General features: G+C 61.0%; 2 protein-coding genes and 1 pseudogene across 2 annotated transcripts; 2 read left to right on the top strand and 1 right to left on the bottom strand.

The window, feature by feature from the left end:
- Positions 1-3,775: 3,775 nt before the first annotated feature.
- On the bottom strand, positions 3,776-7,164 carry CKB (creatine kinase B). Its single transcript, XM_027572309.1, has 8 exons — positions 7,007-7,164; positions 6,506-6,710; positions 6,172-6,326; positions 5,966-6,098; positions 5,486-5,657; positions 4,646-4,769; positions 4,245-4,434; positions 3,776-4,161 (listed from the first exon to the last, which is right to left on the bottom strand). The coding sequence occupies exons 2-8, from the start codon at positions 6,696-6,698 to the stop codon at positions 3,983-3,985; spliced, it is 1,146 nt and encodes a 381-aa protein (XP_027428110.1). The 5' UTR covers positions 6,699-6,710; positions 7,007-7,164; the 3' UTR covers positions 3,776-3,982.
- A 1,794-nt stretch (positions 7,165-8,958) lies between these two features.
- On the top strand, positions 8,959-9,297 carry LOC113909365 (annotated as a pseudogene).
- Positions 9,298-13,654: 4,357 nt separating this feature from the next.
- TRMT61A (tRNA methyltransferase 61A) lies at positions 13,655-24,166 on the top strand. The gene is made up of 4 exons (XM_027572173.2): positions 13,655-13,807; positions 14,342-14,701; positions 16,998-17,264; positions 19,177-24,166. The coding sequence occupies exons 2-4, from the start codon at positions 14,371-14,373 to the stop codon at positions 19,434-19,436; spliced, it is 858 nt and encodes a 285-aa protein (XP_027427974.1). The 5' UTR covers positions 13,655-13,807; positions 14,342-14,370; the 3' UTR covers positions 19,437-24,166.
- The last annotated feature ends 3,422 nt before the right edge of the window (positions 24,167-27,588 follow it).

The following is a 27,588-nucleotide window of genomic DNA, read 5'->3' as shown; positions in this document are numbered from 1 at the left end:
GAAACCAAGAACATCATCTTTGCTTCTCTGAAAGACATCAGTAAAGCAGAACGAGTTCTACAAAGAGGTTTGGGGAGAGAGGGACGAAGAGTGCAGACTGTGCCTGGACCCCGCAGAAAGTCTGTAGCCAGACGTGGGAACCCAGGTTTGTGTTGTCCGACTCATATGTAAAATTCCTAGTTCTCCAAACTGACACGCTGCCCCTGCTCCATGGAAAGATGGACTCTTGCCAATCAAACATTGCTCCCCTTTGTCACCTGTGGAAAAGGAAACTCAGAATCCGCGTGAGTGCAGGATGCAGCCCCCAGGGTGCTTTAGGAGGCTTTGGTGTGGGCACCACAGGCAGCTCCAAATAGAAGTGCAGAATGAGGCACCTTCCAGGCAGCTGCCGCCTCTGCAGCCAATGCTCCGAGCAGCAGGAGCTGCACACTGGAGGTCTAGAATGTTCTGAAAAGTCAAAGAGCAGCAAAAAGAGCCCAGGACTTGGAACAGGTGATCTCAAACTGGTGACCCCAGGAGCCAGTCCTCCTGCGCCTCTGAGTCTCTGTTTCCACCCCCAGGGGCGGTGATCGGTTTGTGTAGAGCAAATGAGGGGCGGTGGCAGTGAAGTCCTGCCTTAGTGGTCTCCCACGAACTGTGACACATGAGAGCATCTTTTTAAACACCACTTAAAAAAAGAATTTGTTTCAACTTATATAAGTAATACATGTTCGCTGTAGAAAATCTGGGAAACAAAGTATAAGAAGGAAATCACCTGTTACCCCACCACCCACAGTTAACTACTGTTCAGGATTTTTCCATACATGCTCCGGAATCCAGAGTACAAGCTGTTTTATAACCTGCTTTTACACTTCAAGTTTTTTAATCATGCCTCCGTCTTGCCGAGTTCTTCACACTGTTGGGATGCCTACATGGTGCCTCATAGAGGGAGGTGGCCTGGATTTTTAACCAGCCCTTTATTGTTGGCAGTCCTGACCAGCTCTTCCCCATTCTGAGTAATTGTACCTCTTAATTATTTCTGTAGGGCAGTGGTTCTCAAAGAGGCAGTTGGAGCATGGGGTGTGCCTGGCTGGCTCAGTTGGTAGAGCATGTGACTCTTGATCTTGCGGTCGTTGAGTTTGAGCCCCACATTGGATGCAGAGTTTACTTTAAAAAAATTAATTCCTATTCAAAGAGGCAAGAGGAGATTTTGGCCCTCAGAGGACAGTTGGCCATGTGTGCAGATATTTTCCATTGTCACAGAGTGGGGTGGGTAACAGGGCTGGCATCTAGAGGTTGGAGGCTGGGATGCAGTCCCCAGGGAAGCCCCCACCACCCAAGAGTCACCTGCCTGGTGTGAGTGGGTGCAGCTGAGAAGCCCTGCTATAGGGGCGTGTCCTAGCAGGGCCCTGGCCGGGGTGCAGGAATAGATGCTCTTAGTGCTCCTGACTGGTGGAGTCCGTCCAAGACAGGGAACGAATAAAAGCGTGTTCCCTCCATATTGTGGTGTGATAGGGTGTTTCTTAGACTTCCCATGTTTGACTGTGATTTCAAGGAAAAATTAAACTCACCCTGTTTAAGGGTCTCAGGAGTCCAGAGGAAAGGGGGAGGTTGTAGGGACTCTGGTCAGAGAGGGTCCATGGACTGGCAAGCAGAGGTACCCCCAGTGAGGGGAAAGCACCCGTAAGCCCCACCTTGTCCCAGAAAGAATTGACCAGCTGGAAAAGTGAATTTCAATAGAGCTAGATAAAATACATGAGAATAAAAGTGAGCAAAGAGAAAATTACAGGTAGAAAAACAAGTGGCCCATAAAAGTAGGTGTAGTTCTGGGCCCACGGCAAGCACGCCTGTTTGCCCAGCTTCTTGAGAGGGCCCAGGTGCTGGATGTGGCAGCACAGGCCAGAAGGGTAGGCCTGGGGCGTTTTGGGCTCTGGGGCAGGTCAGGTTTCACGGCCTGGAAGAAGTCCTCAGCCAGGCCCTGCCCACCTGGGCCTTCCTGGGTGTCAGGTGGAGAGGCCTGCACAGGGTGATTGGAGGTTTCGGCTCCTTATTTTATGTAACCACTGGTAGTTAAGGAAGTGTGCCCCATTCTAATGGCCCAGACAAGTAGCAACATTGTCTCTCAGGAAGCGAAGTGCCTGCCTGACAGGCCCTCAGGTGCCCGCCTGCACACACCGCAGGGTGGTGTGGGAACAGTTGCTCATCCCTGAGCCTGTGTCCCCCGGCTCAACCCGAGGGCTGGTGATGGAGCCTGTGCAAACAGGAGGGCCTTTGCCTGGAAGGAGTGTGGGCATGGGCCCGCCCAGGGTGGGGCAGACAGCATAAAGGCCTTTCCAAGAGGGACGTACTTCCTGTGCTTCTCACAGCCCTTTCTCCCAGATTACCAGGCTCTACACTCTACAGTGTACTCTCTTTCCTGGCCCAGCCCCCACTGACCAGAGGAGGGTACTGAAGCTAAGAAAAGGTGAGCCCTACCTGATGTGTGCCCCAAGCCAGTCAGCCGAGGAGGGGGCCAGTTGCCAGCCCCAGACCCAAAGGATGTGCTCAGGGACCCTATCCCTGCCAACCTTGTGCACCAGGGGCCCTGCCCCCTACTGTGTCCATCCCACCCAGGTGTTCACTCCCCCAGCTTCTGTGCCCTTGCCCCTTCCCCTGGGTGGGCCCCTCAGGTGGAGCCTGGCCGGTAAGGCAGATGACAAGACGCACCTCCTGTAGCTTCTGCTCCACTGCTGTCCACCGCACCTGGTCCTGGGCCTCAGGGTGTGGGACATGAAAGCCCAGGCTTTAGTGAGGAAGGCTGCCGCCAGCCCAGGATGCAGTGCGCACAGAAGCCACATCCGGCTTCTTTTTCCAGTTGCGGGGTAACCTTGGGGGTGGTTAGGGCCTCCTGGCCCAAAGCACGTGTCGTCGAGGTGCCCCAGACTAGGGTGGGGGAGTGGGAGGACTGAGGTGGCCCTGGCCAGCAGGTGGCAGCAGAGACTGTCCACAGAACTGCGGAGCTGGAGGGCCAGCCCTGCCAGGGGCTGGCTCACCCTGTCCACCTCTACTCCCCAAACCCTGGCCCATCCCCCCACAGTGAGATCAGTCGGGGACAGCGACAGCTGTGGAGTGCCTGGGAAACAGAGACCAAGGAGCCCCCCACCCTGAGTAGCCCCTACCCCCAATCCTGCCCAGGGCCCCTGTGGTGGGGACCCACCATGGCTCCACAGGGGCCCCACAGGGGCCCCAGGGCTTTCAGTGAGGAACTGAAGAGCTAGGCCCAGTCGGCCTGCCTGAGGCCAGGAGGAAGGGAAGCTGAGGGCAGAGATTTAGGAGACTGTAAGTGCTGGAAGGGGCAGGAGGGTGGCAGAGACCCCTCTGACCAGAGGAGAAACTGGATTGTGGGGGGCAGGATGGGGAGGCATTTTCTTTTTGGGCTCCCGCCCACCCTCCAACCCCCTCCCCCAACCCGGCATCCACACGTCCCCCACCCTGCAGGATGGGGCTGAGCAACGTGCCAGGCTCCACCCCCCAGGCCCAAATGTCCCTAAATGCTCAGGGTGGAGCTCTGCCACCCTAGAGCTCTCCTCCCTGTCCCTCCCCACCGGCCCATCCCAGGCCTGCAAGGAAGCCAAGTAGACAGGACGGCAAGGGGAGAGTTCATGGAATGGGCCTGGATGGGCACAGCAGGGTGACTGCCTCCTGACTACGGCCCCTCCTTACAGAAAGGGTTGACCTAGGATTGAGGCCTCCATAGCCTGGCTTCTGGGCACCAGAGCTGCCAAGGGAAGGGGACACACTACTCGGAAGACTTGTGGCAGGCTGAAACCCTAGTTTATTTCAGCATCAGCAACATCTTAGCCATCACAAAAATAAACTCTACCAAGGGCAACAGAAGTCTCTACAGCGAGGCTAAGGGCTCAGCCGCCAAGTGGCGAACATCAGGGGTGCATGGCGGGCACTGCCCGGGCAATAAGTTAGGAAGCAGCGGGGCTGGTGGTGGTGGCAGGTGCAGGCTGGGGCCTCACTTCTGGGCAGGCACCAGGTCATCAATGGCCTGGCCTTGCTCCAGCCGCTGCTCCATCTCAATGAGCAGCTTCACACCATCCACCACCATCTGTACCAGCTCCACCTCCGAGAAGCCCAGGCGGTCTGCGTTGGAGACATCGAAGACGCCACCCACCGCAGCTGTGTCCACACCACCTGGAGAGACAACCAGGTCAGTGGGACTGGGGTGGGGGCTGCCTCAGAGAGAGAAGACTGCCTACAACCCCTGCCCCACTCACCTGTGCCTCGTTTCTGAAGCCGCAGCCGCTTGAGCACCTCCGGGAACTTCTCATGCTTGCCCAGGTGGGGCAGCTTGATGTGCACACCGGCCCGCAGGCCTGTGCCCAGATTGGACGGGCAGGTGAGGATGTAACCCAGGTGAGGGTTCCACATGAATTCGTAATTCTTAGACTTGAAGAGTGTTTCAATCTGGAGGTAGAGAAGGTGGGAGAGGTGAGGCCTGGCTGAGAGCCTCCCCCCCGCCCCCACCCCAAGGAACTGGCTGGGACCCTTGGACCCAGGGGGACTGATGGGGACACCCGCATCCCTGCCTGAGCTCTGGAGCTTGGCCTTGCACCTCCCCCCTCCCAGCACCAAACCCCACTTGTGCCAGCCCAGCTTGGAGGTGGTCAGGCCTGACCTGGGTGAGGCCATTGCAGAAGCGAGTGAACACCTCCTTCATGTTGCCCCCTTTCTGCATGGAGATGACCCGCAGATGGTCTTCCTCGTTGATCCACACCAGGAAGGTCTTATTGTCATTGTGCCTGGGGGAGGGGCACAGTCAAGCCTCCTCCTCAAACTATGGTCTCAGGACACATCAGAAGAAAGCTCTAGGGGAGGTCCCAAACCCCAGGAACTTTCCAAGTCCCTGAGGTGCTTGATCTAGCTGTACCCAGAAGCTTGAGCTGCTGCCAGGACCCCAGCCCGTCCACACTCGGGATAGGCAGGGAGGCCAGGACACCTCGGGGTACAAAAAGACCCGAGCTGTGCCCCATCCTGCCAGTCATGTGCTGTGTGGCTGAGGTGTGGGGGAGGGGGCGAGGGCCCCACCTAGGAGGAAGGGGGCAGGGGGAAGCGCTGTACCTGCCCTACGCAGACAGTGGACGCAGGAGGCTAATAAGCCTCCCCCTACCCCCAACCCCCACTCCGAAGTGTCTGCGTCACCCAGCACCTGGCAGAGTCCCCGCGGGGAAGTGGACGAGAAAGAAAACAAGCTCCAGCTCCCAAGAGGAGGGTGGAGGAGAGAAGCCACCGCCACCCGTCGCCCACTTCTAAGATCCCAGGAAGCCTGGGTCTCCACCCGCTGAGTCCCTTTCACGTACCTGCACGGTCAAGGTCACCTGCGGGGAGGCCCTGGAGGAACCAAACCTGTCCGCGGAGCGCGGTCCCTCCCTTTTCCTCCGCGGCGGCGGCGTGGGGGAGGGCCAAAGGGAGGGGGAAGGGGGACCCGCGGGAGGGGAGGGGGTTGGGGGGCACGCACCAGATGCCGCGGGCGTCCGGCCAGTCACGGGCCATGCCCGAGGCCAGCAGCAAGGGCGACACGGGCTTATCGAAGAGGAAGTGGTCGTCGATGAGCTGCTGCTGCTCGGCCTCCGTCATGCTCTTGAGAGCGTAGTAGCGGCCGGCCAGGTCGCCGTCCAGGCTCGACAGAGCTGCAGAGGGGCACGTTCAGGGGGATACACAGGAGTCCCTGCCCCCACGCCCGCCCAGCTTTGTCGGAGGGCGGTCCAGGCGGCGGTCCGAGACAGCGACCCTGGCCGGGCCGGCCCTCGCTGGGCCCCAGGCCGCCGTAGGCACAGGGCTGGGCCTCCGTCCGTCCCCTCCCCGGGAAACCGGACACGGCGCGCAGATAAGAGCATGGCAGCGGCGGCTCGGGTGGCGGGGGTGACGGATAAACAACAAGCCGGACGGGGACGGGAGTGGGGGCGAGGGAGGAGCAACTGGCCGGCCCGACCCCTACCTTCCACCGCGAGCTTCTCGATGGCGCGGCGCTCCCCGCGGCTGCAGTGCGGGGGGAGGCAGAAGCCGCGGATGCTGCGACCTGTGCGCACCCGCGAGCTCAGCACGTAGTTGGGGTCCAGATCGTCGCCGCCCTGGGGGCGCAGCGGGGGTGAGCGCCGAGAGACCCCTCCCCGGGCCGCCCCGCCACCCGGGGCCGCCCCGCACCTGCAAGTTGTCTGGGTTGAGGTCGGTCTTGTGCTCGTCGCTGGGCTTGTAGCCGCCGTGCCGGTCCTCGATGATGGGGTCAAAGAGCTCCTTGAACACGTCATACGATTCCTCGTCGCCTGCCACGCAGCCCACGGTCATGATGTAGGGGTGGCCTGGGGGGACGCGGAATGGGGGCAGTGACGTCACTGGCAGGCCTAAGCGAGCCCCTCAAGACCTTGCGCCTCCGCCCGGGAAGGGGGACGCCGGAACCCTGGCCTGAGGGTTCTAGCCCCAGGGTATGTCTTGCGGATCAGGAACCCGCACCCAGACCCCAGGACCAGGGTGCGCGTACCCGGGTTGTCCACGCCGGTCTGGATGACGTCGTCCAGCGTGAAGCCGCTTGGCGTGCTCTTGGCGCGCAGCTCCGCGTACAGCTCGGGGGTCAGCACCTTGGCCATGTGGTTGTTGTGGCCGCTGAGGTCGGGGAACTCGTCCTCGGCCGGGAAGCGCAGCTTCAACGTGTTGTGGCTGTTGGAGAAGGGCATGGCGGCGGCAGGCTGCGGGAAGATTCGGGGGTCAGGGAGGACCCGGCTCACTGGGCCCCCCAGGGACGTGCAGGCCACCCAGGGCCTCGCTGCCTCGGCTCCTGGTCACCCTGGGACGCGGCCAAGGTCAGCGGGGTCCGCAGCGCGCGCGGGGCGCTCCCGCACCGCCCAGGACCCCAGGCCCAGCCGGCGCGCGCTCCAGGCGGCGGACCCCGGCGTGCGTGACTCTGCGGCCCACAAGCTCTTTCGTACGCAGCACCCCCGCCCCAGCGCCGAGGCGGCTGCCGCCGGCCCTCCGGCCCACTCACCGGGTGGCCGGGCGGGGCAGGGGCACTCAGTCCGTCGGCAGCTCCGGGCGCGGCGCAGGCGAACAGCGGCGGCTCCGCGCTCCCGCGGCTCTTAAGGGGCGCGACGCGGGCCGCCCATTGGCCGGTATTTATAGCCCATTCATTCCATTGGCCCGCGCTGCGGGGTGGTGCCGCCGCTTTGTCCGCCACCCGCAGCCCCTGACAACCCCCCCGCCAAGGCCGCCCACCCCTGCTGTCCCCTCTCCGGGACCCCGCGCAGCCCGCCTACCCCGCCCGGCGTCTGCCCAGGACCCCGCAGCCGAAACCTCAGGCCCTTGGACGTCCTCGAAGTTCCCTCCCACGCTGCTTCTGGGCGGGAAACTGAGGCAGGAGAGCCGCTGGGCACTTGAAGACTCTCGGGCTCATCTGCAGCCGGGCTCTGGCCTTCCCTGGTCCCGCCGGTCCCCGCGGCGGTCGCGACGAGGGTCCAGGCGTGAACGTCCCGGGCTCCCGCAGCAGGTACTAACCCCTCCCCAACCCCACCCCTGCCGGGTCCGAGCTGGCCAGGAGCCGCTGACCTTCCTCAAGGTGCCCGCAGGCATCTCCCGGGCGATCTTGGTGCAGCGCGAAGGCGCGCGGGAGGCGCAGTCTGGCTACGGTCCAGCGGGGCGGCACCCGCGGTGCCTTGACCTTGGGCAAGTTCCCCGGCTCTGGGGGACCCGAGCCAGAGACCCCAGGGCCCAGACCTTCCTGGTAGATGAGAGAGCAATACGGCCCTGGGAGACCGCTGGGGAGTGCACAGTCTCAGAGTCTCCAGACCCCAGCCTTATACCCTTTTCCCTGGGGACAGGTTCATCTCACCACCCCACCCCCAAAGGCAGTCCCCAGAGACTTTCAGTAAAGATGGGAAGAAACACTAACAAGCAATAAGCATATGTGAGGGCGCCTGGGTGGCTCAGTTGGTTAGGCGACTGCCTTCGGCTCAGGTCATGATCCTGGAGTCCGGGGATCGAGTCCCGCATCGGGCTCCCTGCTCAGCGGGGAGTCGGCTTCTCCCTCTGACCCTCCCCCCTCTCATGCTTTCTCTCTCTATCTCATTCTCTCTCTCAAATAAATAAATAAGTAATCTTTAAAAAAAAAATAAGCATATGTGAGATTTAAAAACAAAACAAAAAACCCCACCTCACTAAAAATCAGAATCATTCAAATTAAAACAAGGACTATACATACCTTCCTTCCACTGCCCCCAGTACACCCAGATGGCAAAAAAGTGAAAGATTGGGCGCCTGGGTGGCTCAGTTGGTTGGGCGACTGCCTTCGGCTCAGATCATGACCCTGGAGTCCCAGGATCGAGTCCCAGGATCGAGTCCCGCATCCGCTCCCTGCTCAGCAGGGAGTCTGCTTCTCCCTCTGACCCTCCCGCATCTCATGCTCTCTCTCTCTCATTCTCTCTCTCAAATAGATAAATAAATAAATCTTAAAAAAAAAAAAAGTGAAAGATTGACACCAGCCAGTGTTGGCTACAGGTTGGAATGTGGAGAGACAGGCATTCACACACTGCCTGCAACTGTGAACGGCTACATCCTTTTTGGAAAGTAATTTGGCAGTATCTATTAAAATTAAAAATGCTTGTACTCCATGACCCAGCACTCCCACTTCTAGGAATCCAGCCTGTACAAAGGACAGTCTCATTTCTCTTTCAGATGGAGATGTGCAGTGGGAAAAACATACAAATGAACCTGGATAGAACTCGATGCCCATCACTTGGGGACTGGCCAGGGCTAGGAAGGCATGTCCCCAGCGTGAAGTATTACACAGCTATTTTAAAAAATGAGTTAGACCCCTAGTCACTGAGCCACCAGCAAAGACTCAGCAGCCTCCTCCTTAACCCCCTCACCTCTTGAAGATCCACCTGCCTCCTCCCACGAGGCCTTCCGCAGGCCATTTCCACCAAGGAAAGGGGATCCCATCCTATGTCTGCTACCCAGAACCTCCAGCTTCTGAACCCCTTGCTAATGCAAATGACAGTGATGATCTGCTTCCTGCTGGCACTGAGGATCATATCCATATGAGAATTCAACAGAAAAATGGCAGGAAAACCCTTACTACTTCCAAGTCACTGACGATTATAATAAAAAGAAACTAATGAAGGTGTTTAAGAGGAAACTTGCCTACAATGGTGATGTAACGAGCATCCAGAATATGAAGTAATTCAGCTGCAGGGTCACCAGGGCAAGAACATGCACCAGTTCCTCATAGAGACTGGACTGACTAAGGAGAACTAGCTGAAGTTGCATGGTTGTTGTTGTTAATCGTTTTTTAAGTAATCTCAGCCTGACACGTGGGGCTCAAACACAACCCCGAGATCAAGAGTCGCATGCTCCACTGACGGAGCCAGCCAGGCGCCCCAGTTTCATGGGTTTTAAGTGCTTTTGATTCACTGAAGCTTAAGTGAGGATTTCCTTGCAATGAGTAGAATTTCCCTTCTGTTCCCTGTCATAAGTTTAAAAACCTCACGGCTTACCTAATGTAACCATGGAGGTCTGCTTTTAGCTTGGAGTAGTGTTAATTCCTTCATGCAGTAAATAAATTCTTTTAAAAAAAAATGAAAAGAGAAGAAAAAAGAAGTGAATTGGAGCTTGTGTGTCAATGTCCACCATACATTGTTCCGTGAATAAAGCAAGAAAGGAGAACCCTTAGCTCTGTGTATGTTTCACAGAATCCCTCCAAGGAATGCACAGTGAGCACTGCAGGCAGGCAGCAAGGTGAACATCACGCTGCTGCTGGAAGGCTGGCCGTGAGCAAGCAGCCACGGGAACCAGAAGGAAATACTGTCAGGATCTGGGAGAAGATGGGTGCTGCTGGGGTGGGGGCAGGGCAGAGGCAGCGCCAGGAATTCCAGTGTCTTTTGGTGCCTCTGGGGAATGGGCACTGGAGCGAAGACCCAAAGGAGGAGCAAGTCCCTTCACCTCTGCCTTCGTGCACGTCAAAGGGTGCGGAGTCTCGATAGGCAGTCCCTGTGCTTACCACACATGGGACTCCTGCCTCTTCTCCCACTCACCTGAGCATGCTTTGACCTGTTCCCAGTTGGCATTTTCTTAGGCACATAAAACAAACCAAAGCAAAAAGGCAAATGGCCCCAGGCTGCCCAGATAGCAGGTGTCCCTTAAGCCTGGAATTTCTGCACACTGTGCTCCCTGCAGCCCCTTCCTCCAGTTTTAGAAATAATCCGCAGTTGCCCTCTTCACCTTCCCACCTCCAAAAGCCTGATGGGCTCAAGTTTCTGTTTCTGGAAATCTGGAGGCCGACTTGGCTTTCAGACATGGGGAAGGGGGCACTCAGGGCTTCCTCTTTGTCTTCAGCCTCTGCAGCTTCTCAGAAGAACCCCCCTCCACCCTCAGGCCACTAAGGGCCTGACCTGCCGGGTGGAAGGAGGGAAGGTCCTGCTCCCCTCTCCTTCCTCAAGCATAGCCCACACTGGAGAGGGGAGGTCCTTGCTAAAGGTCAGGCCTGGGTGATACTCCTGCCGGAGGCTCCAACAATCCTCAGCATTCTGACATGGGTGTTTTATCCATTTTGCAGAGAAGCAAAGGACGATCAGAAGGTGGGTGACAGAAGAGACAGGTCAGAGGTCCTGCAAACCCTCAATGGTCTGGGAGTGCCTAGCTGTGAGCGAACTTAACCTGGAGTCCATCCTGGGGACCCCTGGGGCAGGCCAAGCCTAGGCTGGACTAGACTGACAGCATGCATGGTCAACAGCATTGTGATGGGGGAAGGGGAGGAGATCTTCAAGGCCTTTAGATCCAAATGTCCGGGCAGCCCCCTACCAGGCAGGGACTCCTTGGGAGCCTGGGTGATCCCAGAGCAGAGGAGCAAGGGGTGGGGAGGCCTGGATGGTGCCAGCCTCCACCACAGCTAGAATAACATTGCCCCAGTGACCTAGCCCTTGCCTGTGGACCCTCCATTTTCCCCAGGGCCCAATGAGCCGGTTTGGCAGCGTCTGGGCAAGAAGCTGGGTGACATCACCCAACGAGTTTATGGTCCAAGTTCCTCAGAAAGCGCACCTGGTTGCACATTAACCAGCTGGCCCTGGAGGGGGAGGGGAGCTTCAATGGAGTCCCCAGCTTTTCATCCATCGAACTCAGCCTGCCCAGTGGGGCTGCAGCTTTGGGCTTGCAGAGGTAGGCCAGGTGGGACGGCCAAGCAGGGGACCAGAGGTCATTCTCAGAGTCTGTCCTCAGAAGGCAGTTAGGGTATGGGGCACCTGGATGGCTCAGTGGATAGAGCATGCAACTCTTGATCTTGGGGTTATGAGTTTGAGCTGCATGTTGTGTGTAGAGATTACTTAAAAATAAAATCTTTTATTTTTTTTAAGATTTTATTTATTTTTTTGAGAGAGAGAGAATGAGAGATAGAGAGCACGAGAGGGAAGAGGGTCAGAGGGAGAAGCAGACTCCCTGCTGAGCAGGAAGCCCGATGTGGGACTCGATCCCGGGACTCCCTGATCATGACCTGAGCCGAAGGCAGTCGCTCAACCAACTGAGCCACCCAGGCGCCCAAAAATAAAATCTTTTTAAAAAGAAGGCAGTCAGGGTGGGCAATTCTTCCTCCTGGTGCCCTGTCCCTAAGTTCTGAAGAACTGCAGGGGAAGTTGGTTGGGGTCAGGAGAAGGGTGGGAGCTGCTTTGGGGTCACAGAGCGCTATGAGGCAGGAGGCTGGACTAGTCAGAGAGGGGAGGACCTCGGGTCACCTGATCCCTGTCAGGTGCAGCCTCCCCCAGGGGGCATCTTCAGCTTCTCCCTTTCCCCCAGGGTGACTCTAACCCTTTTCTCCAGGGTCTTTTTCCTGCCTGTTCTCACCTTTATTCAAATCTACCATTGGTTCTCTGAAGTCAGATTTACTGGCTTTAAATCCCAGTCCCACTTTGGCCCCATTGGCTCTGCGACCTTAGGCAACTACCTAACCTCTCTGAATCTGAGTTTTCCCATCTGTGAAGTGATCCCCCCACCCCTACCCCTGCTCCATAGGATTCTGGAGAGAATTTAATACAATGACACTTAGCTGGGCTTACATAGAATCAGTTCTTGTTAAGGGACCCCCAATATACAAACTCTGCCCGAGGCAAGGTGCCCACCTAACCTGGGTAATCAGCTGGAGCTTGGGGGAAGCTGGTGCTTTGAGGACACAGACTGAGGCCTGCGGCAGGCTCAGATGGAACAGATGGGCAATCTGGGTAGGCTGCCTGGAGGAAGGGGCACTGGAGGAGCTGACCAGCCAGGCACGGACAGAGAGGCAAGGGGAAGTTGGGACCACAGGAAACCACTGCGGAGTCACCAAGTCCTAATTTAGGCTCTTAGTAGGCACCCAACCTCAGCTCCATACTGCAGCTGAGAGGGCTGGGGAAGAGGAACCCCCAGAAGCGGAAAGTTCAAATCTCCCAGGGGAGCAATTAGGGGGTGATTCAGTCAGGTGCATCACCAAAGGAGCGAAGCAGATCACCTGGAACAGAGGCTGGCAAGCCATAGATGGGGCTGGCTTGTCTCAATGTTGAGAGCAAGAGGCAGCGAGGCCATGATGAGCCACACAGGCAGCCCCAGAGGAACATGAACCCACAGGGAATGGCAGGCCACCTAAGTCCCCTTACCTTTTTACCCCCCAGGGAGGTTCCCAAACCCAGACCCAGCCAAGACAGAGGCATGGTAGGGGCGGGGTAGGGGTGGTGGAGCTGAGGCCGGGCACCGGTTTCTACCATGGACTCTGAGGGGCCCATGGCAAGGGCCACAGATACTGTGGCAGTCCTGGCCCCAGAAGAGGGAGAGCTCAGAGTGCCCCAAGGGCAGGCTGGCTCTGCAGGGGCCTGGCCACTCCCATTTTGCCAGGCTGGAGCAATCTGGGCCTGGGGTGTGGCCCAGGGTCATTGCTAGCTGGCTCTGGTTTAGGGCCCAGAGTTAGCTCCTGGGTAGCAGGGGTGGGCTGGCGAGTCTCTATCCCCTTTCGGGTCCCCAGGGCTAACACGACAAGCCCTGGTTGCTGGGAGCTGGGTGATGGAGGAAGGCATTCCACATCCCCTATTGTCCTTCCCTCCCCCACACACACCCTCTACGGAGGAACTGGCTCTGAGTCAGCCCTGCTGAGACGGAACAGGGCTGCCGCTTCCCTTTTTTGCCCTTGTCTTCCCGCTGCCCTTCCCCCAGTTCCCGGCTCAGGCTGCTCACCTGGCCCTCACCGACCCCAGCGTGAGCCCAGTTCCTGCATCTCACCACCACTAACCTCCCCCCGAAGTGGAGGATGTGCCCCGCACGGGAGGCCGGGCCTGGCCTAAGGCCACTTCGGCAATCCTTCCGGCCAGAGACTTCTGGGACAACCCTCCGATCTGCAATTTCGCTTTCTGGAATTCACCCTGGGGCCCAGTCTGAGATGTTCCCAGAGAGGTTTGCGGTGACAACATGTCCAAGGCAAAGCGTCCTCGGAGGGGTTTGGGCAGAGAGCTGGCCTTTCCGGGCACTCGGGGGCTGTGGAGAAGGGGGCGTTACGGTGCGCACCCTCGTCCCCGCCCACAGCAGCCCGGCCGAGGGGACGCTGGAACTTCTCGTTTGTCCTTTGCACGAGCTGTATAAACAGGGAAGCAGCAGCGGGCCGAAAGCCGCCCCGGAGGCGCGCTCCGCGGCGAGGAGGGGCTGCCCGCGGGTCCCGGCATCCCGCGCGGGGGGTGGGGCGCCGCGACGCCATCGCTGCGCGCCAGGCCGGAGCCGGAAGTGCGGAGCCGCTGTCGCGGCGCCACGTGCGGAGCGTCCGGGAGTGGGACCCCGCCGCCCGTGGCGGGTGAGACTCCGCGCGGCCCCCCCCCCCCCCGCCCTGTGCCGGCCGGGCCCGGCGCACCCCCACCCCTTCCGGAGGGCCCTTACCTCTCCTGCATCCCCCTTGCCGCCCGGCCCCCTGGAAGCCCGTTTGGGGGGAGACTGAGGAGAGGGGGGGCATTCTGCGGAACGGAGCCCGGCGTGGAGGTGATAGCACAGACCACTGGCCGCTGCCCCGCCGGTGGCCGGCTCCTCATCTCGCATCTGGAGCATGGGAGCCAGTCTCCTGGTCTTCCTGGTCCTTGCTTGGCGGGGAATCTTGGGCCCGTCCTCTGCCATGGCCCCGCTTCAGTTTCTCTGTCTGTGATTTGGACTAGTGACTTGTGTCTTACGACTCAGACCAAGGAGGGTTTAACATGTCAGGCCAGGGTGCAGCCAGGGACAGAGCCAGCCACCCCACCCCCACCGCGTGGGTTCTGGGCCTCACAGCCCTCTACCCAGACTCCAGGTGCACCCTCCTGGCGCCTTTACACGCTCATGCTGACACACTTCCTCCCAGGTCCCAGGCACCTGCCAGATAGCAACACCATGAGCTTCGTGGCGTATGAGGAGCTGATCAAAGAGGGTGATACGGCCATCCTGTCACTGGGCCATGGTGCAATGGTAGCAGTGCGTGTGCAGCGTGGGGCACAGACCCAGACCCGGCATGGTGTCCTGCGGCACTCAGTAGATCTCATCGGCCGCCCCTTCGGCTCCAAGGTGACTTGTGGCCGAGGTGGCTGGGTATATGTGCTGCACCCCACGCCTGAGCTCTGGACACTGAACCTGCCACACCGCACCCAGATCCTCTACTCCACCGACATTGCTCTGCTCACCATGATGCTGGAGCTTCGGCCTGGCTCTGTGGTCTGTGAATCCGGTGAGTTCTTTGGGCTACCTCAATTCTAACTCTGAAAAATTGACTTGAAGGTGGAGATCAGACCCAGCATCCAGACAGCCTCCAGCCTGCCCTTCCTGAGGACAAGGCGGCATGGTTGCTCAACCTCTCTTTTGCCAGGACGTTTCTGGGGAGCTGACCACAGGGAGTGAGAAGCAGCAGATCTGGTTGAGAGTTGATGGTGCGGGACCGGCGATTCCCTCCTGAGGAGCTGGTGTTCAGTGAGAGTCCTTCCTGCCTTGGTGGGGCAGGGCCAGAGTGCCACTCGCCTCTGGCCTAGGTGCTGACTGGCCGTTCCCTACCTTTTTGGTGACAGGGCTGAGAGTTGCCCCTTCCTGGAGGGAAGCCAGGGCTGCTCTGAGGTGCTCATTGTAGGTGGGGAGACTGCCTCAAGCTCATCCTTGGCCAGCACCACTGTCACTGAGTCCAAGGCCTGAGGTCGGTCCTAGCTCGCACACACGCACACACATACACATGGGTGCTGGGGCTACCTGGGATGGAGATTGAAGCATACAGCCCAGCCAAAACAGCCCAGGCCCACATGCACCTAGATTTCCAGCGTATTCCTCGTGGGCTGCGCAGCTGGGCTCCAAGGCTACGAAGAGTTCCCAACATCACTGCTTCCAACTTTCTGAGGACTTCAGGCCATTTGTTCCTCTCCATGTGGACAATTGGATGGTTCCTGTTACCCAACCAAACACTTTGAAATGGGAAGAGTCAGATGTAGAACCTGGGCTATAGGTCAGACGGTGGGCAGGGGCTGGGCAGAGGCCAACTGCTCAGCCATAGGGGACATGGGGTGCAGGTGGCAGATGGACTGCAAGACTTCAAGATGGCGCCATCCCCTGCTACTGTCTGTGTAGTGGGCATGCTTCTGGGCTCTGGTGTGCCAGCTCCCAGTCTAGGAATTGTGGGTCCAGCTGTGAACAAGACAGGCTGGGGTTTTGCTTCCCTGAGCAGATAGTAAGCTCGGTTCACCAGTGTCACCGGTTCAGTGCTATTGATTGCTGTGAGGCTTGTAAAACAGGGCTACGTGTTTGAGGGTGACTCCCGGGGTCCCTTCAGCTAGGTTGGTTAGGGAAGACCTCTGACAAGGGGACGTTCAGCTGGGAATGATGAGAAGGAGGCACTACCGAGAGCCAAGGGAGAGTGCCCTCCAAGGGCGAGCCGTGCAAAGGCTCTGAGTAGGGGCCCAGCAAGGAGGCCAGCGTGGCAGGAGCAGGCAGTGAGGTCAGGAGGAAATGGGCACAGCTTAGAGGTCCATCAGGGGTCTGACTCTGCTGTGTTTGAGGCAGGATAGAAGGCAGCTGGCCCGTCTGTTGGTGGTTACAAAGCCAGGAGGGAGGGCCCAGGCAGTGTGGTGGCAGGGTGGGGATGGAGGGGGGGAGACACAAGTTCCCAGTGGGTCGAATGGGGGGTGGAGAGGGGAGTCAAGGGCACCTCTGAGGTGCCTGTTTGAGCTCTGGGTGTCACTGACTGGGCTGGGAAAGGCTTGGCACGGAGGGGTTTGGGATTGGAGCGGATCCAGCTTTGCCCTTGTTCATGCCGACCGCTGGTCGGCTGTTGAGGGGAGGTGGTGCGCGTGCACTGGACACTAGGTAGGAGTCTGGACATGGCTTTGGGGAGTGTTCATCAAGACTGGCACTGGAAACCATGGGGCAAGGGCAGGTCATGGCGGGGGCGTGGCCAGGTAAGAAGTCAAGCAGGGGGCGGCTGAAGGCAGCTGAGGAGTGGCCAGTGCAGTTGGAAGAGAACTAGGGAAGACTGGAGCTGTGTGGCCGGCTGGTTGCCGTGTCATGGCGCCATGAGGCTGCGCAGAGCGAGGGCAGGGCTGCCCCACCCTCGCACCCTGTGTGGTAGAGGCAGGTGAGGGGCAGGGGGCAGACCGATCTAAGTGGGCCAGGAGCTCGGGGGGAGGGGGCTCAGGACCAGCCATCAGGTGGAGGGTTGGGGGCAGCCCCGTGCTGCCCCCTCTGCTCTGTCTAGACGCTACGGGACCTCTGGCCCTGGGATTGGGCAGAGCTTCCACTCTCCCCCCTGGGCCCACAGCAGACTCAGGAAATAAGCCCCAGGTCCTGTCTCCACCCAGCCCCAGTGCAGCCCCAGCTAACCAGACCCTGGGCAGCCGGGACCTGGCGGGCAGCTCTGGGAGTGATGCACATGAGTAACTGGGATCGTCTGTCCCCATGGGCCCTGTGTGGGTCTTTCCAGGATGAGGGTGGAGTTGCTTCTTGAGTGTCCCCAGCAGTCCTGCCTGACACCTGTCCTGTCCCGCCAGGCACTGGCAGCGGCTCCGTGTCCCACGCCATCATCCGCACCATCGCGCCCACAGGCCACCTGCACACCGTGGAGTTCCACCAGCAGCGGGCGGAGAAGGCTCGGGAGGAGTTCCAGGAGCATCGAGTGGGCCGCTGGGTGACGGTGCGCAACCAGGACGTGTGCCGCAGCGGCTTTGGTGTGAGCCACGTGGCAGATGCTGTTTTCCTGGACATCCCGTCTCCTTGGGAGGCTGTGGGCCATGCCTGGGATGCCCTCAAGGTTGAAGGTACAGTGGGGGTTCTGGTGCAGCCCTGGGGACTGAGCTCCTGGACCCGGCCTTGGGTGTGGGTCACCTGAAGCCCAGAGGGGTCAGAAACCACCGGGCCGCACAGCCTGGCTAGGCCAGGACCGCTTTTGGCCCGAAATCGGGGTGGGTCAGACTGGCTGAGGACTCACGGGAAGTCAACCCGCGAGAGGGTGGGGTTGGGAAGAGTAAGATCTGGGGAGAAGGCGGCTCCGGCCGAGCCCCTGCTCCTTGGCCTTGCCCCGCTCGCCCCCGGATGTGGGAGATGTCTGCGTTCCCTGGGGAATGTAGCGGCTCCATCTCAGTGAGAGGGGGGCTCCACGCCATGAGACATTTTAGAGGCCTGAGGTCAGCCCCTGACCCCAGCCCTTGCCAGCAGAGTCTCCCTTCCCCCCAGCCACAAGTCTGCGAACCGGCCTCTTTTAGGGAAGATGCTGGATGTGGAGGCGGGAAGGAGGAGGGAAGGTTGGCTCTTTGCCAGGGAGGCGCTGGCGAGGCCCTGGGTTTTTCCCTTTTCTGGAGAAGGAGCCAGCCCAGGCAGCCAGGGCCCCTTCCCCCCTCCCCGCTGAGCAGTGCAGCTGGGGAGGGCAGAGAGGGAGCCCAGGGTGCCCCAGGGGAAGGGCTGCCCCTCCGAAAGACAGGTGCCAAGGCGCTTCTCCAAGAGCAAGGCGCTCTAGGCAACGGCTCCCAGTGGGTCCCGCTGTGTCCCTGGGCTCTGCCACGGTGGGCCCCGCTTCCCTACACCTCCATGCCTTCCAGCTTTGCCCCCAGACACTGCAGGCCTGGGTCCCAGTCCCATGGAGGCCGGAGCCAGCCGCCCAGCCTGGGCCAAGTGCAGGGGGTCACACTCCCAGGCCTTCCTCCTCTTGCCAAGGTTCCTTCCTGGTGGCTAGCCCCCGGGAGCCACGCCGTCTGTCGTCCCCCCCCCCCCCCCCGTGTTCCTGTAAGCCCCCTCCTTTGTGCTCTTGCTGTGTCTGCTCGTTTCGGTCCCAGAGGTTCCCAACTTCCTTGTGGGCCTTGCACTTTCCAGTGGCTCGCCTGCTTTTCTGTGAGCCCGACCCCAGGCTCTGTCCCTCACCGGGTGGGGCCTGTTTTCCTAGCAGTACGCGTAGGGGTCGGGCCCCTTCTTGGGGATGACTCTGCACCCTCTCTGAGTTGGCTTCAGACTCCTGGTCCCTCCTCCAAGCCTACATCTTCTTGAAGACCAGTCTGGGGGGTCTGGGTCCCCAGGTGTGGCTGAGGTGACCAGGCCTCGGGGCCATTTGAGGACTCGCCCGGCTACATCCCTTTCCCCGCCGAGGCTTCCCTGCTAGGACAGGGACGTGGGCTGGACCCGGGCCAGGCTGAGGGACACTGCGGGTGGGCCCTGGTGGAAGGTGGCAGGAAGGGGCTGTCGGCTCCCGCCTGCACCCCGTCATCCTTGGCCGTCAGGCGCTGCTCAGAGTAGGCGCCTCCTGTTCCCCCGAGTAGGTGACAGCCTCTAATTTCCTGTGACAGCAGCAGCTCCCACCACCTGCAAACCCCTTCCCCCGCCGCCGTCGCCCTGGGTGGTTGGAGCTGTTCTGGGCGCAGTGCTCTGGCAGCTGCCGTACCAAGGCTCTGCCCTGACCCTGACCCCATGATTCGTCCCAGCCCCAACCCTTGGCTTCCTTGTGGAAGTGGAAGGTGGCAGTGCTGAAGTCCAGATGAAGTCAGGGTTCTGGGCTCGGCCTAAGCGATCCCTTCCACGTGGCTCCAGGGGAGCTCTTATGCCACCGGCTCTCTGCCCACGGCTCCACCGTGGTCTGGACCCACGGCCTGTTGCCCGCCCGGGGGGCTGGGAGGGGGGGGCAGCCCTCAGCCACGTGGCGCCCATGCCCTCCTGCCCTCTGACCCCGGGCCTGGCTCCCCACAGGTGGGCGCTTCTGCTCCTTCTCGCCGTGCATCGAGCAAGTGCAGCGCACCTGCCAGGCGCTGGCCGCCCGCGGCTTCTCGGAACTGAGCACCCTGGAGGTGCTCCCACAGCTGTACAACGTGCGCACCGTCAGCCTGCCTGCGCCTGACCTGGGGGCTAGCCTGGGGCCCGACGCCGGTCCCTTCCGCAGCGGCACACCCATGAAGGAGGCCGTGGGCCACACAGGCTACCTGACCTTCGCCACTAAGACCCCGGGCTAGTGGGCCTCCCGCTGGGAGCTGCAGGGAGCCGAGAACCCGCGGAGGGGGGCAGGGGGGCAGCTCAGCCACAGGCCACCTTATATGGTCAGTGCACGCCTGCTGGGGCCTGTGTTTAGACAGAACATGTGGCGGGCGGGGCGGGGCAGGGCTTGGGGGCCTCTCCGGGTGGGAAGGTCTCCCGCCCATCACCCCTTGTTCTGCTGCTGTCTGTTTCCAGAGTCTCTGCTGTCACCGGCTCTTCTGGCTATTGAGGCCAAGGGGTGTAGGTGGTGGGGCCCTGACCCCTTCCCAGGTAGCCCCGAACTGGCAGGGGGGTGAGGGAGCCAGGAGGAGGAGGAGGAGGAGGACCACCGGCTCTGTGGGCTAGCCCCTCTTCCCTCGGGAGCTGACGGTGCTGGGCTGGGGGAGGGAGAGGTGGGCTTGCTGGGTGGCCTGAGGCCCGAGGCCCCCCGCCAAGAGGACCCTATAGGCCAAGTGGGAGTGCCCTGTACCCCCTCCCATGGGAGGGACAGGGCCCGGGCAGCCTTGCCCGTCTGCCGCGCTTCTCCTGCCACTGGAAGTGCCTTCGTGGCCCTGGTCCAGCCAGAGCCCCGGCGTGTCAGTGAGAACAGAGCGCCACTTCGCCAGGAGCCTGAGGGGGACGGTAAAGTGCCTCAGGTGGCCCGGCCCGGCCCTCTCAGAGCTGTTGGAACCCTGGCTGTCCAGCCCCGGGGCTGCTTGGGTGCCCTTGCCCCCTCACAGGAGTGCTGGGGGCACGGGGTTGCGTCCAGGACGGAGGGCTGTACTCCGTGTCACCTGCCTGGCCCTGGTCTCCAGCTCTGGGCCGGGTCCCTGGCATCCCTGCTTGCCTCGGTTGCATGAGGGCCTGAGCGTCTGCCCTTGGCCTCACTGTCCTCAAGAGCTTCCGTTTTCCACAGTAAGACAAGAGCCCCAGGGAAGTGTGCCGCCAGGGGGCTGGCTCCTGACCGTGCCTGGCAGAGCAATAAACACTCTCGCCGCTGCCGTGCTCCCTGGTCTCTTCAGTGCCCCCCGTGCCAGTGTCCAGGCCGGGCCTCCCCCCACACCAGCGCCCCGGCCCCTGCTCCTTCCTCTTCCTGTCCCTGGGGCCCTGGACTCCAGGACAGCAGCCTGGGACATGATGGACAAAGGGGCGAGTGTGTGGCCACCCCCACTCAGCCGCAGAAAGGGCCACTTGTCCTAGTGGGGGAGGAGGAGGGGGGTCTGCGTGCGCGTGTGTGCACGTGTGTGTGCGTGCGCGTGTGTGTGTCCGTCCGTCCCAGAGCATTGGACCCTCCCTTCACAGCGTGGCTTGGCCTTGCATTCATTCATAGCAGGCGCCTTCTCTTGTGCTTCCGGAAGGGCCTAGAACTCAAGAAGGACACACACACACACACACAGAGACACACACACACAAACACACACACACACACACACACCGGCCCCGCCACAGGCCTGCCCTTCCCAGGCCACACCCAGGCCTGAGTCCTTGCAAAGGTGCCGGGTGAGGTGGGCCTACTAGAGGACTGGTCTCTTGGGGGCAGCCTTACAGGGCTGGGGGGCCTCCCCTCTCCTGCCCAGGCTCCTAGCAGGACCTGAGTCCCATCAGAGTTCCTCTGCTCCTCTGCGGCCCTGAAACCACCAGCCCAGGGTTCTTATTCTCCATCCCAGGACCTGTCCTGAGCTCTGAGCAAATGCCTAGCTTGGGGGACAGAGGAGGGACCTGTGCCTTACCCTGGCCTTGGAGAGAGGCAAGCAAGATGCGTGACGCAGGGCATAACCCCGCATGCTCTGCAGAGCACACGGGCCTGCCCATGCGTGCTCCTTCTTCCATGTGGGGCTGAGGATGGTGGCCTAGACTCCAGCCCTGGGCATCCCTGGGCCTGTGGGAGCTGGAGGATTGGGGTGAGGAGACCTGCACGCCTGCCCCTGCTCGTACGCATACCTGGCCCAGGGCAGCTCGGAAGTCCGGGGGGGCCCTCCAGCCCCTCAGCTGTGCTGCCAGGCCCCACATGAGGCTCTGGCCATCAGCCTCATCCCAGGTAGCCATCCAGGCTCCATTCGGCCTCAGCTTGGAGTTCCATGTGGCCCCACGCCCCCCGGGAACTCCTGTGCACCCTTTGTAAGACCCCCTCAAATGTCTCTCTGCTGGCCACCGCCAACCTCAGGCAGGAGCATCCTGCTCCACCGTTCTCAGCCCTCACGTTTCCTAGCCTGCGATCCCAACGCTGAATAGTGCCCCGATTTGGCAGAAGGGGAGCCCATGTCCAGAGGCAGGGCCAGCGCCCATGGTGAGTGCGTGACTGGGTCAGCAGGTCAGTGACCATCCCCTCCGAGAGTCAGTGGCATGGGGCTGGTCACAGGGCAAGGATTCACCCCGACACTCCAGGGATGCTCAGTTTTTCCTGGAAGTTCCTGTACCCGCCCAGTCACACGTCTCACTGCCTCCACGGCTGCCCGCCTGAAGGCTTAGAGCCCCTGGCTCACCCACTCCCAGGGCCCCAGCCCAGGATCCTGCCCTACCGACAGGGTTAGAGTCAGCTTCGGCCTCTGTAGAGGCTGGCTCCAGCCACTTCCCCCAGGAAGTCCCCTGGGCCTTGCCCTCCTCAGCCCTGATACGTGCTGCCCCTGCCCTGGCCATGCTTTGCCCTCACCTGCCTGTGAGGGGCTCGCCTCCTCTAGCAGGAGCCCCTGAGGTGGCGTGGTCTGGGGCCCGGGGCTGGATTTCGGACAGGCGGTGGGTGATACAATGGATGCCAGGCCCCTGGGGGCCACACCCTGTCAAGCAGTATGACAAGGGTTGTTTGCTCCACGAAGACAGGACAGTGGGTGGACTTCCCCACACCTGCCCCCCTCACCCCTACTGTCTAGATCTGCGGCCCACCAACCTCCCTCCCCACCCCCGCCTCTGTCTTCCAAGAGATGTGGGCCCCCTGCCTCTAACCTGTTGCTGAAGGCAGGGCAGGCAGACTCTGTGAGACCCCAGGCCCAGGGAGATGATGCTCTTCCTGCCCCACTAGCTCACTGCACAGGTGGAGAAACTGAGGCCCAGAGGAGAGGAGACTCACTGGGATGCAGGCCTCCGGCTTCTGCCTGCCCACCAGGGACTCCCAGACCCTCTCCCACCCCCTGTGCTCTCCTAGGCTGTGACCACAGAGGCCAAAGGGGAGAGTTCTGTTGTAATCCTGGAAGACTCCTCAGAAGAGGTGACAGCCATGTGGGGGCTGGAAGGGCGGGTGGAAATCGGTGGCTGAGCAGGAGCCCTTGCCCGGTGGGAGCGGGCAGGCCTGGGGCAGGAGGCGTCAGGCAGGCCAGGAAGAGTGAGACGGGAGGGCCGGTGGGGAGTTTGTGTGGGTGTGCAGGGCACCGCCTCCCAGCGGGTAGCTGCCCGCCTTGTTTGCAAGGCTGCTCGAAGCACAGACTGGCCGCCCAGACACAGTGCCCCAGTCTGCCCAGAGGCAGCCTGGGGATGGCCCTGCCTCCTGGCGCGGCGTCATTTGAGAGGATCCCCAGGGGCAGCCTTGCTGGAGGTCTTGGCTCTTGATGCCCTCAGGAGGGAGTGGGGAGGGGGGCTGCCCAATTGTGCCCAATCCTCAGAACCCTGCCCTCGCCATCCTCACGGGGTGCTACCCCCCCCCCCAGCAAGTGCAGACCAATCCCCTTCTGGCACTGAGGACCCAGACATTCAGGGCAGCCCAGCTTGCCCTTGCGGGGCTCCTGGGAACCAGGCCCAGAGTGCAGGTGAGAAGTGCACGGTGGAAGCAAAGCAAGGGAAGGGGGTTAAACTCTGAGGGGGCGGGTGGAGGTTGGGGGTTGGGACAGTCTGGAAGGCCTGCCAGCAGGTGGCCCCTGCAGTCACAGAGGGGCAAGGGATTTGGACTTGAGCCTTAGTGGGGCTGGCCAGACTCCACTCTGCCCTTCACTGGGGGGGTACAAGCTCTCAAGGGCTCAGGCTCTGAGCCTGCCTGCTTCCCGTCCTCCCTGTGGTGCCACGGTGACAACCTCCATCCTGGCAGAGAGGAGGGTGAACACAGTGCCTGCCTTGGCATGGGGGTGGGGAATTGGTGCCAGAGATGAAGTATCGCGTCAGCGTTTGCTCAGTTGGTCCTCACAGAACGTTTCTGATACATATATTTTTTTAAGTCAAAATTTATTTTTTTGAATAATCTCTACACCCATCGTGGGGCTCGAGCTCATGGCCCTGAGATCAAGAGTTGTGCGCTCTCCAGACAGAGCCAGCCTGGCACCCTAGAACAGCTCTATGATTGTTATCACTAGTGGGAGCTACCGCTGCCCCCGCCTCCAGGAAGCCCTCAGTCTCTGTTGCAGATTCCGAGGCCAGAATTTTGGGGCTGCTTCTGGGTCCCATCGGAGAATGTCCTTTGCAATGTGAGGCCCTTGAAGAGCTGTTTGCTTCAGGGGCGCTTGACTAGTTGATCAGGATAAATGGCAGAGACTGTTTGACGTTGAGACTTCTCTGGAAAATCCAGCTCATGCGCTCCCTGTGCTTACAGTTAAGTGTGTAATAAAACAGAACTGCAAGAACCCCAGGCTGGCCACGGGCCCACGGCTCTTTGTTGACCTCCACAGCTTTGGGGTTAGGCGTGCTAGCCCGCACCCAGACACCCGCCTAACAAACACCTACACCGCCCCCCCTCGCCTGAAAGCGCCCCGGAGGCTTCCAGCAGCGCCCTGTCCACTCCCAGGTCTGTGGCCGGGCGCCTCCCTGGCCGTCTCAGCCAGGCCTGTTCGCGTGCAGGGGCCGGGCTGCTGTGCACTCGGCGCTGCCCCCCTTCGCTGCTCCCCCCGGGCCCGCGGGCTGCCCGCACCTACCCTGCTCGCGCCTCGGGGCTCAGGCGCAGGAGGGGCAAGCGGTCCCGCGGGCACCTGCGGGTCCTGCAGCCTACCCTCCCACCCTCCCGGCGGGCTGGGAAGGGAGCCCCTGCGGTGTGGGTGCGCCCCGGGCCCCGGGGGCGAGCAGGGCGGGGCGTGGGACCGCGGGCCTCCTCCCCGAGCCGGCCTGGGCCCCGCCGGCGGCGGAGGAGGGCATTTCAAAGTCAGGCTGCCTCCGGAAGAGCCGCGTCGGCGGGAGGGAATAACTCGGCTCCCACCAGGCTGAGAATAGCTCGGAATTGGGTCACCCTCACCGAGAGCTCCGGTCACAGCCTCCAGCCTCTGACAGTAATCAGCTTTCTCCCTGACATCTGTCCCTTCAAAGGGGGACACGCTGGGTGTGGGCACATTTTTAGAAGAAGCAGAGGGGCCCGGGTGGGGAGGAGAATCTGTGAGCGGGTTGGCCCTGCACCCCCTCCCTGCCAGGCAAGGCCACCGCCAGCCCCCCTGGCCACCAGCCAGCACAGGCGGAGGAGGGAGTTCCGCTCTCTGGTCCCCCTTGCCCTTTATCTCCTGAGCCCCCCCCCCCCCCCCGACTCCCTCCAGGGCCCTCCTTCCTTCTGTGGTGGATGAAGGCGGCGGTGGGGAGGATTCTGGGGGCTCCTGTGTCTCCAAGCCCTCGGGCCCTTTGCCCTGAACCCCCCTGCCCTCCCCCGTCCGCCCCACACTCCCACAAAGCCTCTGTGTGCGCCACCACCCAAGCCCTTGGCACACATGGACCCTCTGGGTCCCAGTCCCCAGGTCCCTCCCAGCCTGTCCCCAACAGCCGAGCGTGGGCCCAAGGTCCGGGCGCCCCGGCGAGAGACAAATCACCGTGTCCTGGGGCAGGGTGTAGACAGGAATGTCTGGACTCAAACAGGCATTTTGGGGGAGTAAGAGGTGCTTGAGTGGCCTTAACTTTGACAGGACCCAAAGGCCATGCACCCCTTCCTGATTTCCAGTCTCTGTAGCAAGGTCAGATGTGGCCTCCCCCACAAGGCAGGCTTCCGTCCACTCTGCTGGCCAGGCACTCTTTGCAAACCCACAAGGCCGTTCACATGTTCCCCGTGGCAGAGCCGGCCCTAGCCTTTGGCCACAGGTGTGTCCGGGAACCATCCGGGGGGCCCGGTGCAAATGCACGTTCCTGGCCCCACCCCAGACCTACAGAATTTGGAACCTGGGGGTGGGGGGTGCAGGGGTCTCTGCCAGAGGGCCCTGGTGTCTCTCCAACTCTTTTTCCATCTTGTATTTCTTAAAACAAGCAGACTGAACACATCTTGAGCATAAGCAGCTCAGCCAACTCCATGGAAGCTTCCAGACCATCGACCTCCCTCTCCAAGGCCATGCTGTTGTCAATTATAGCTTAATTTTGCCTCAGCCTGGCTGGAATGTTTGTGTCAAGTCCCCAAATCCTTCTCCTGAGATGACTGTCTCCGGAGGCTCCCAGTGCTCGAGCCAGGGGTGGCGGGCGAGGCCGCTGGGCGACGCTGCACGCACACCTCGAACAAACCAAATAGCTCGTTTCACAAAATGAGACATTTGGGAAATGGGAAGCCTGAGTGGCTATTTCGTGGGTTGAAGGAACGAGCACTTTTTTAGGTGTGTTAATGATACTGTGGAAGGGGAAAGAGGCTAAAACCGGCCTCACGGTACCAGGTGAGGGGAGAGAGCAAGCCCGGGGCCTCGGACCTGGAAGGCTGCGCATTTTCTCGGCTTTTGCATTTCTTTGACGTTTTCCATGATACCTTCTTTTATTTTTATTTTTATTTTTTAATCTTTTAAAGATTTTATTTACTTATTGGACAGAGAGAGATGGCGAGAGAGAGGGAACACAAGCAGGGGGAGTGGGAGAGGGAGAAGCAGGCTTCCCGCCGAGCAGGGAGCCCGATGCGGGGCTCGATCCCAGGACCCTGGGACCATGACCTGAGCCGAAGGCAGACGCTCAGCTCAACGACTGAGCCACCCAGGTGCCCCATGATACCTTCTTTTCAAGGAAAAATGCCCCAGGCTGCTTCAGCCATTTGTTTGCTGTGGACTCTCTAGCAGCATCCTTGCCCCTGAGGGTGCTCAGACTCAGTACTCTCAACCTCCCCTCCCAGGGCCACCAGCTCCTCTTGTCAGGGCCCTGGTGCTTCTCTAGGGTTTTCCAGTGTAGGGAAGGGGTTGGGGGTGGCGGGCAGCAGCAGGCTGGTCCCCGGCAGGGCGACAGTGAGCCATCCATTCTCTGCACCCCGCGGCACGGATCCGATGGCCACAGACCCAGAGGTGGGTTTGCTATGGTGGAGGCTGGGCCTGCAGAGTGGCCCCAGCATGGAGCGTGGGGGAAGGGCAGGGAGCTGGGGGCAGCAGGGCCCCTCGCTTCCTGCCCCAGAAAAGGCTCCGTCCCACACTCCGGAGGTGGCGCCTGTCCTGACCTCTCCGGCTCCAGATGACCACCCTGTCTCCTCCTTCTAGCCTTGTACCCCTCTGCCCCTGTCCCACTGCTGCTAACAGGTCTGACCTTGTCCCCCAGAAAATGGCTCAGAAATCCATTTCATTGCAGTGTAATTGGCATGCAGTGGGTGGCACCCAGGCAACTGTCCTGACCCAAGAGCCCCGTGGGACTCTACGCCCCTTCCCCGTCCCTGTCCCCCCACCAGCCCCAGAAGCTGCTCATGGCTCTCCCTACTGTCATGACATCTGTGAGAAAGCAGACCTAAGTGGGACGGAAGCAGGGAAGGAGGCAAGGTGTGCACATGGGACTGGTCTCGGGCAGAGCCGGGAGCCAGCACGCGGCAGGGGGCAGCGCCCCGGCCTCCGGAGCCAGCAGCCGCGTCGCCCAGGTGCTGGACGCAGAGGCCGGGCGGGCCCCCAGCTGCTAGATACCCAAGAGGCCCGTGGAGACTCGGGGCGCGCAGGAATGCGGGCAGCGGGCTGTGGGGTGGGGGCGGCAGGGGTGACTGAGGCGTGTTGCTAAGCTACAGGCACAGTGGACATTCCGGGCACTAGGCAACGGGGCAGGAGCTGTTTCCCAGGGAGGGGTAGGGACTGGAGGCCCCGGGCCACCCCCAGCGCTTCTGCCCCCCCCCCCGCCAAACTTGAGGGTGCAGGGGCTGCCTGGCCCATTGGGGTAGAGTGCAGCCTCTTCCCGGTGCCGGTCCCCCTCCTGGTGCCCTTTGTGACCCAGGCCCACTAGCTGGGCTCCTGCAACTTGGGGTGACCCAGCCCTCCCTGCCTGCCGCCTCCTCCTGGCCTCTGCCTCCTCTGATTGTGCTTCCCGGCTGGTCCCCCGGAGGGCAGATGC

The sequence above is a fragment of the Zalophus californianus genome, chromosome 6, assembly GCF_009762305.2.
Source record: "Zalophus californianus isolate mZalCal1 chromosome 6, mZalCal1.pri.v2, whole genome shotgun sequence".
In the NCBI taxonomy this organism is placed as follows: Eukaryota; Metazoa; Chordata; class Mammalia; order Carnivora; family Otariidae; genus Zalophus; species Zalophus californianus.
Note: the sequence above shows the minus strand (reverse complement) of the source record. Positions and strands in the feature narration are given on the sequence as shown.

Bases quoted from the DNA above. Each gene is read 5' to 3' on its own strand.
- TRMT61A (XM_027572173.2), top strand. From the start codon at position 14,371: ATGAGCTTCGTGGCGTATGAGGAGCTGATCAAAGAGGGTGATACGGCC. The intron at 14,702-16,997 runs GTGAGTTCTTTG...CTGTCCCGCCAG, and splicing joins CTCTGTGGTCTGTGAATCCG to GCACTGGCAGCGGCTCCGTG. The intron at 17,265-19,176 runs GTACAGTGGGGG...GGCTCCCCACAG, and splicing joins GGATGCCCTCAAGGTTGAAG to GTGGGCGCTTCTGCTCCTTC.
- CKB (XM_027572309.1), bottom strand. From the start codon at position 6,698: ATGCCCTTCTCCAACAGCCACAACACGTTGAAGCTGCGCTTCCCGGCC. The intron at 6,327-6,505 runs GTACGCGCACCC...GCGTCCCCCCAG, and splicing joins GACCGGCGTGGACAACCCGG to GCCACCCCTACATCATGACC. The intron at 6,099-6,171 runs GTGCGGGGCGGC...CTGCGCCCCCAG, and splicing joins TCAACCCAGACAACTTGCAG to GGCGGCGACGATCTGGACCC.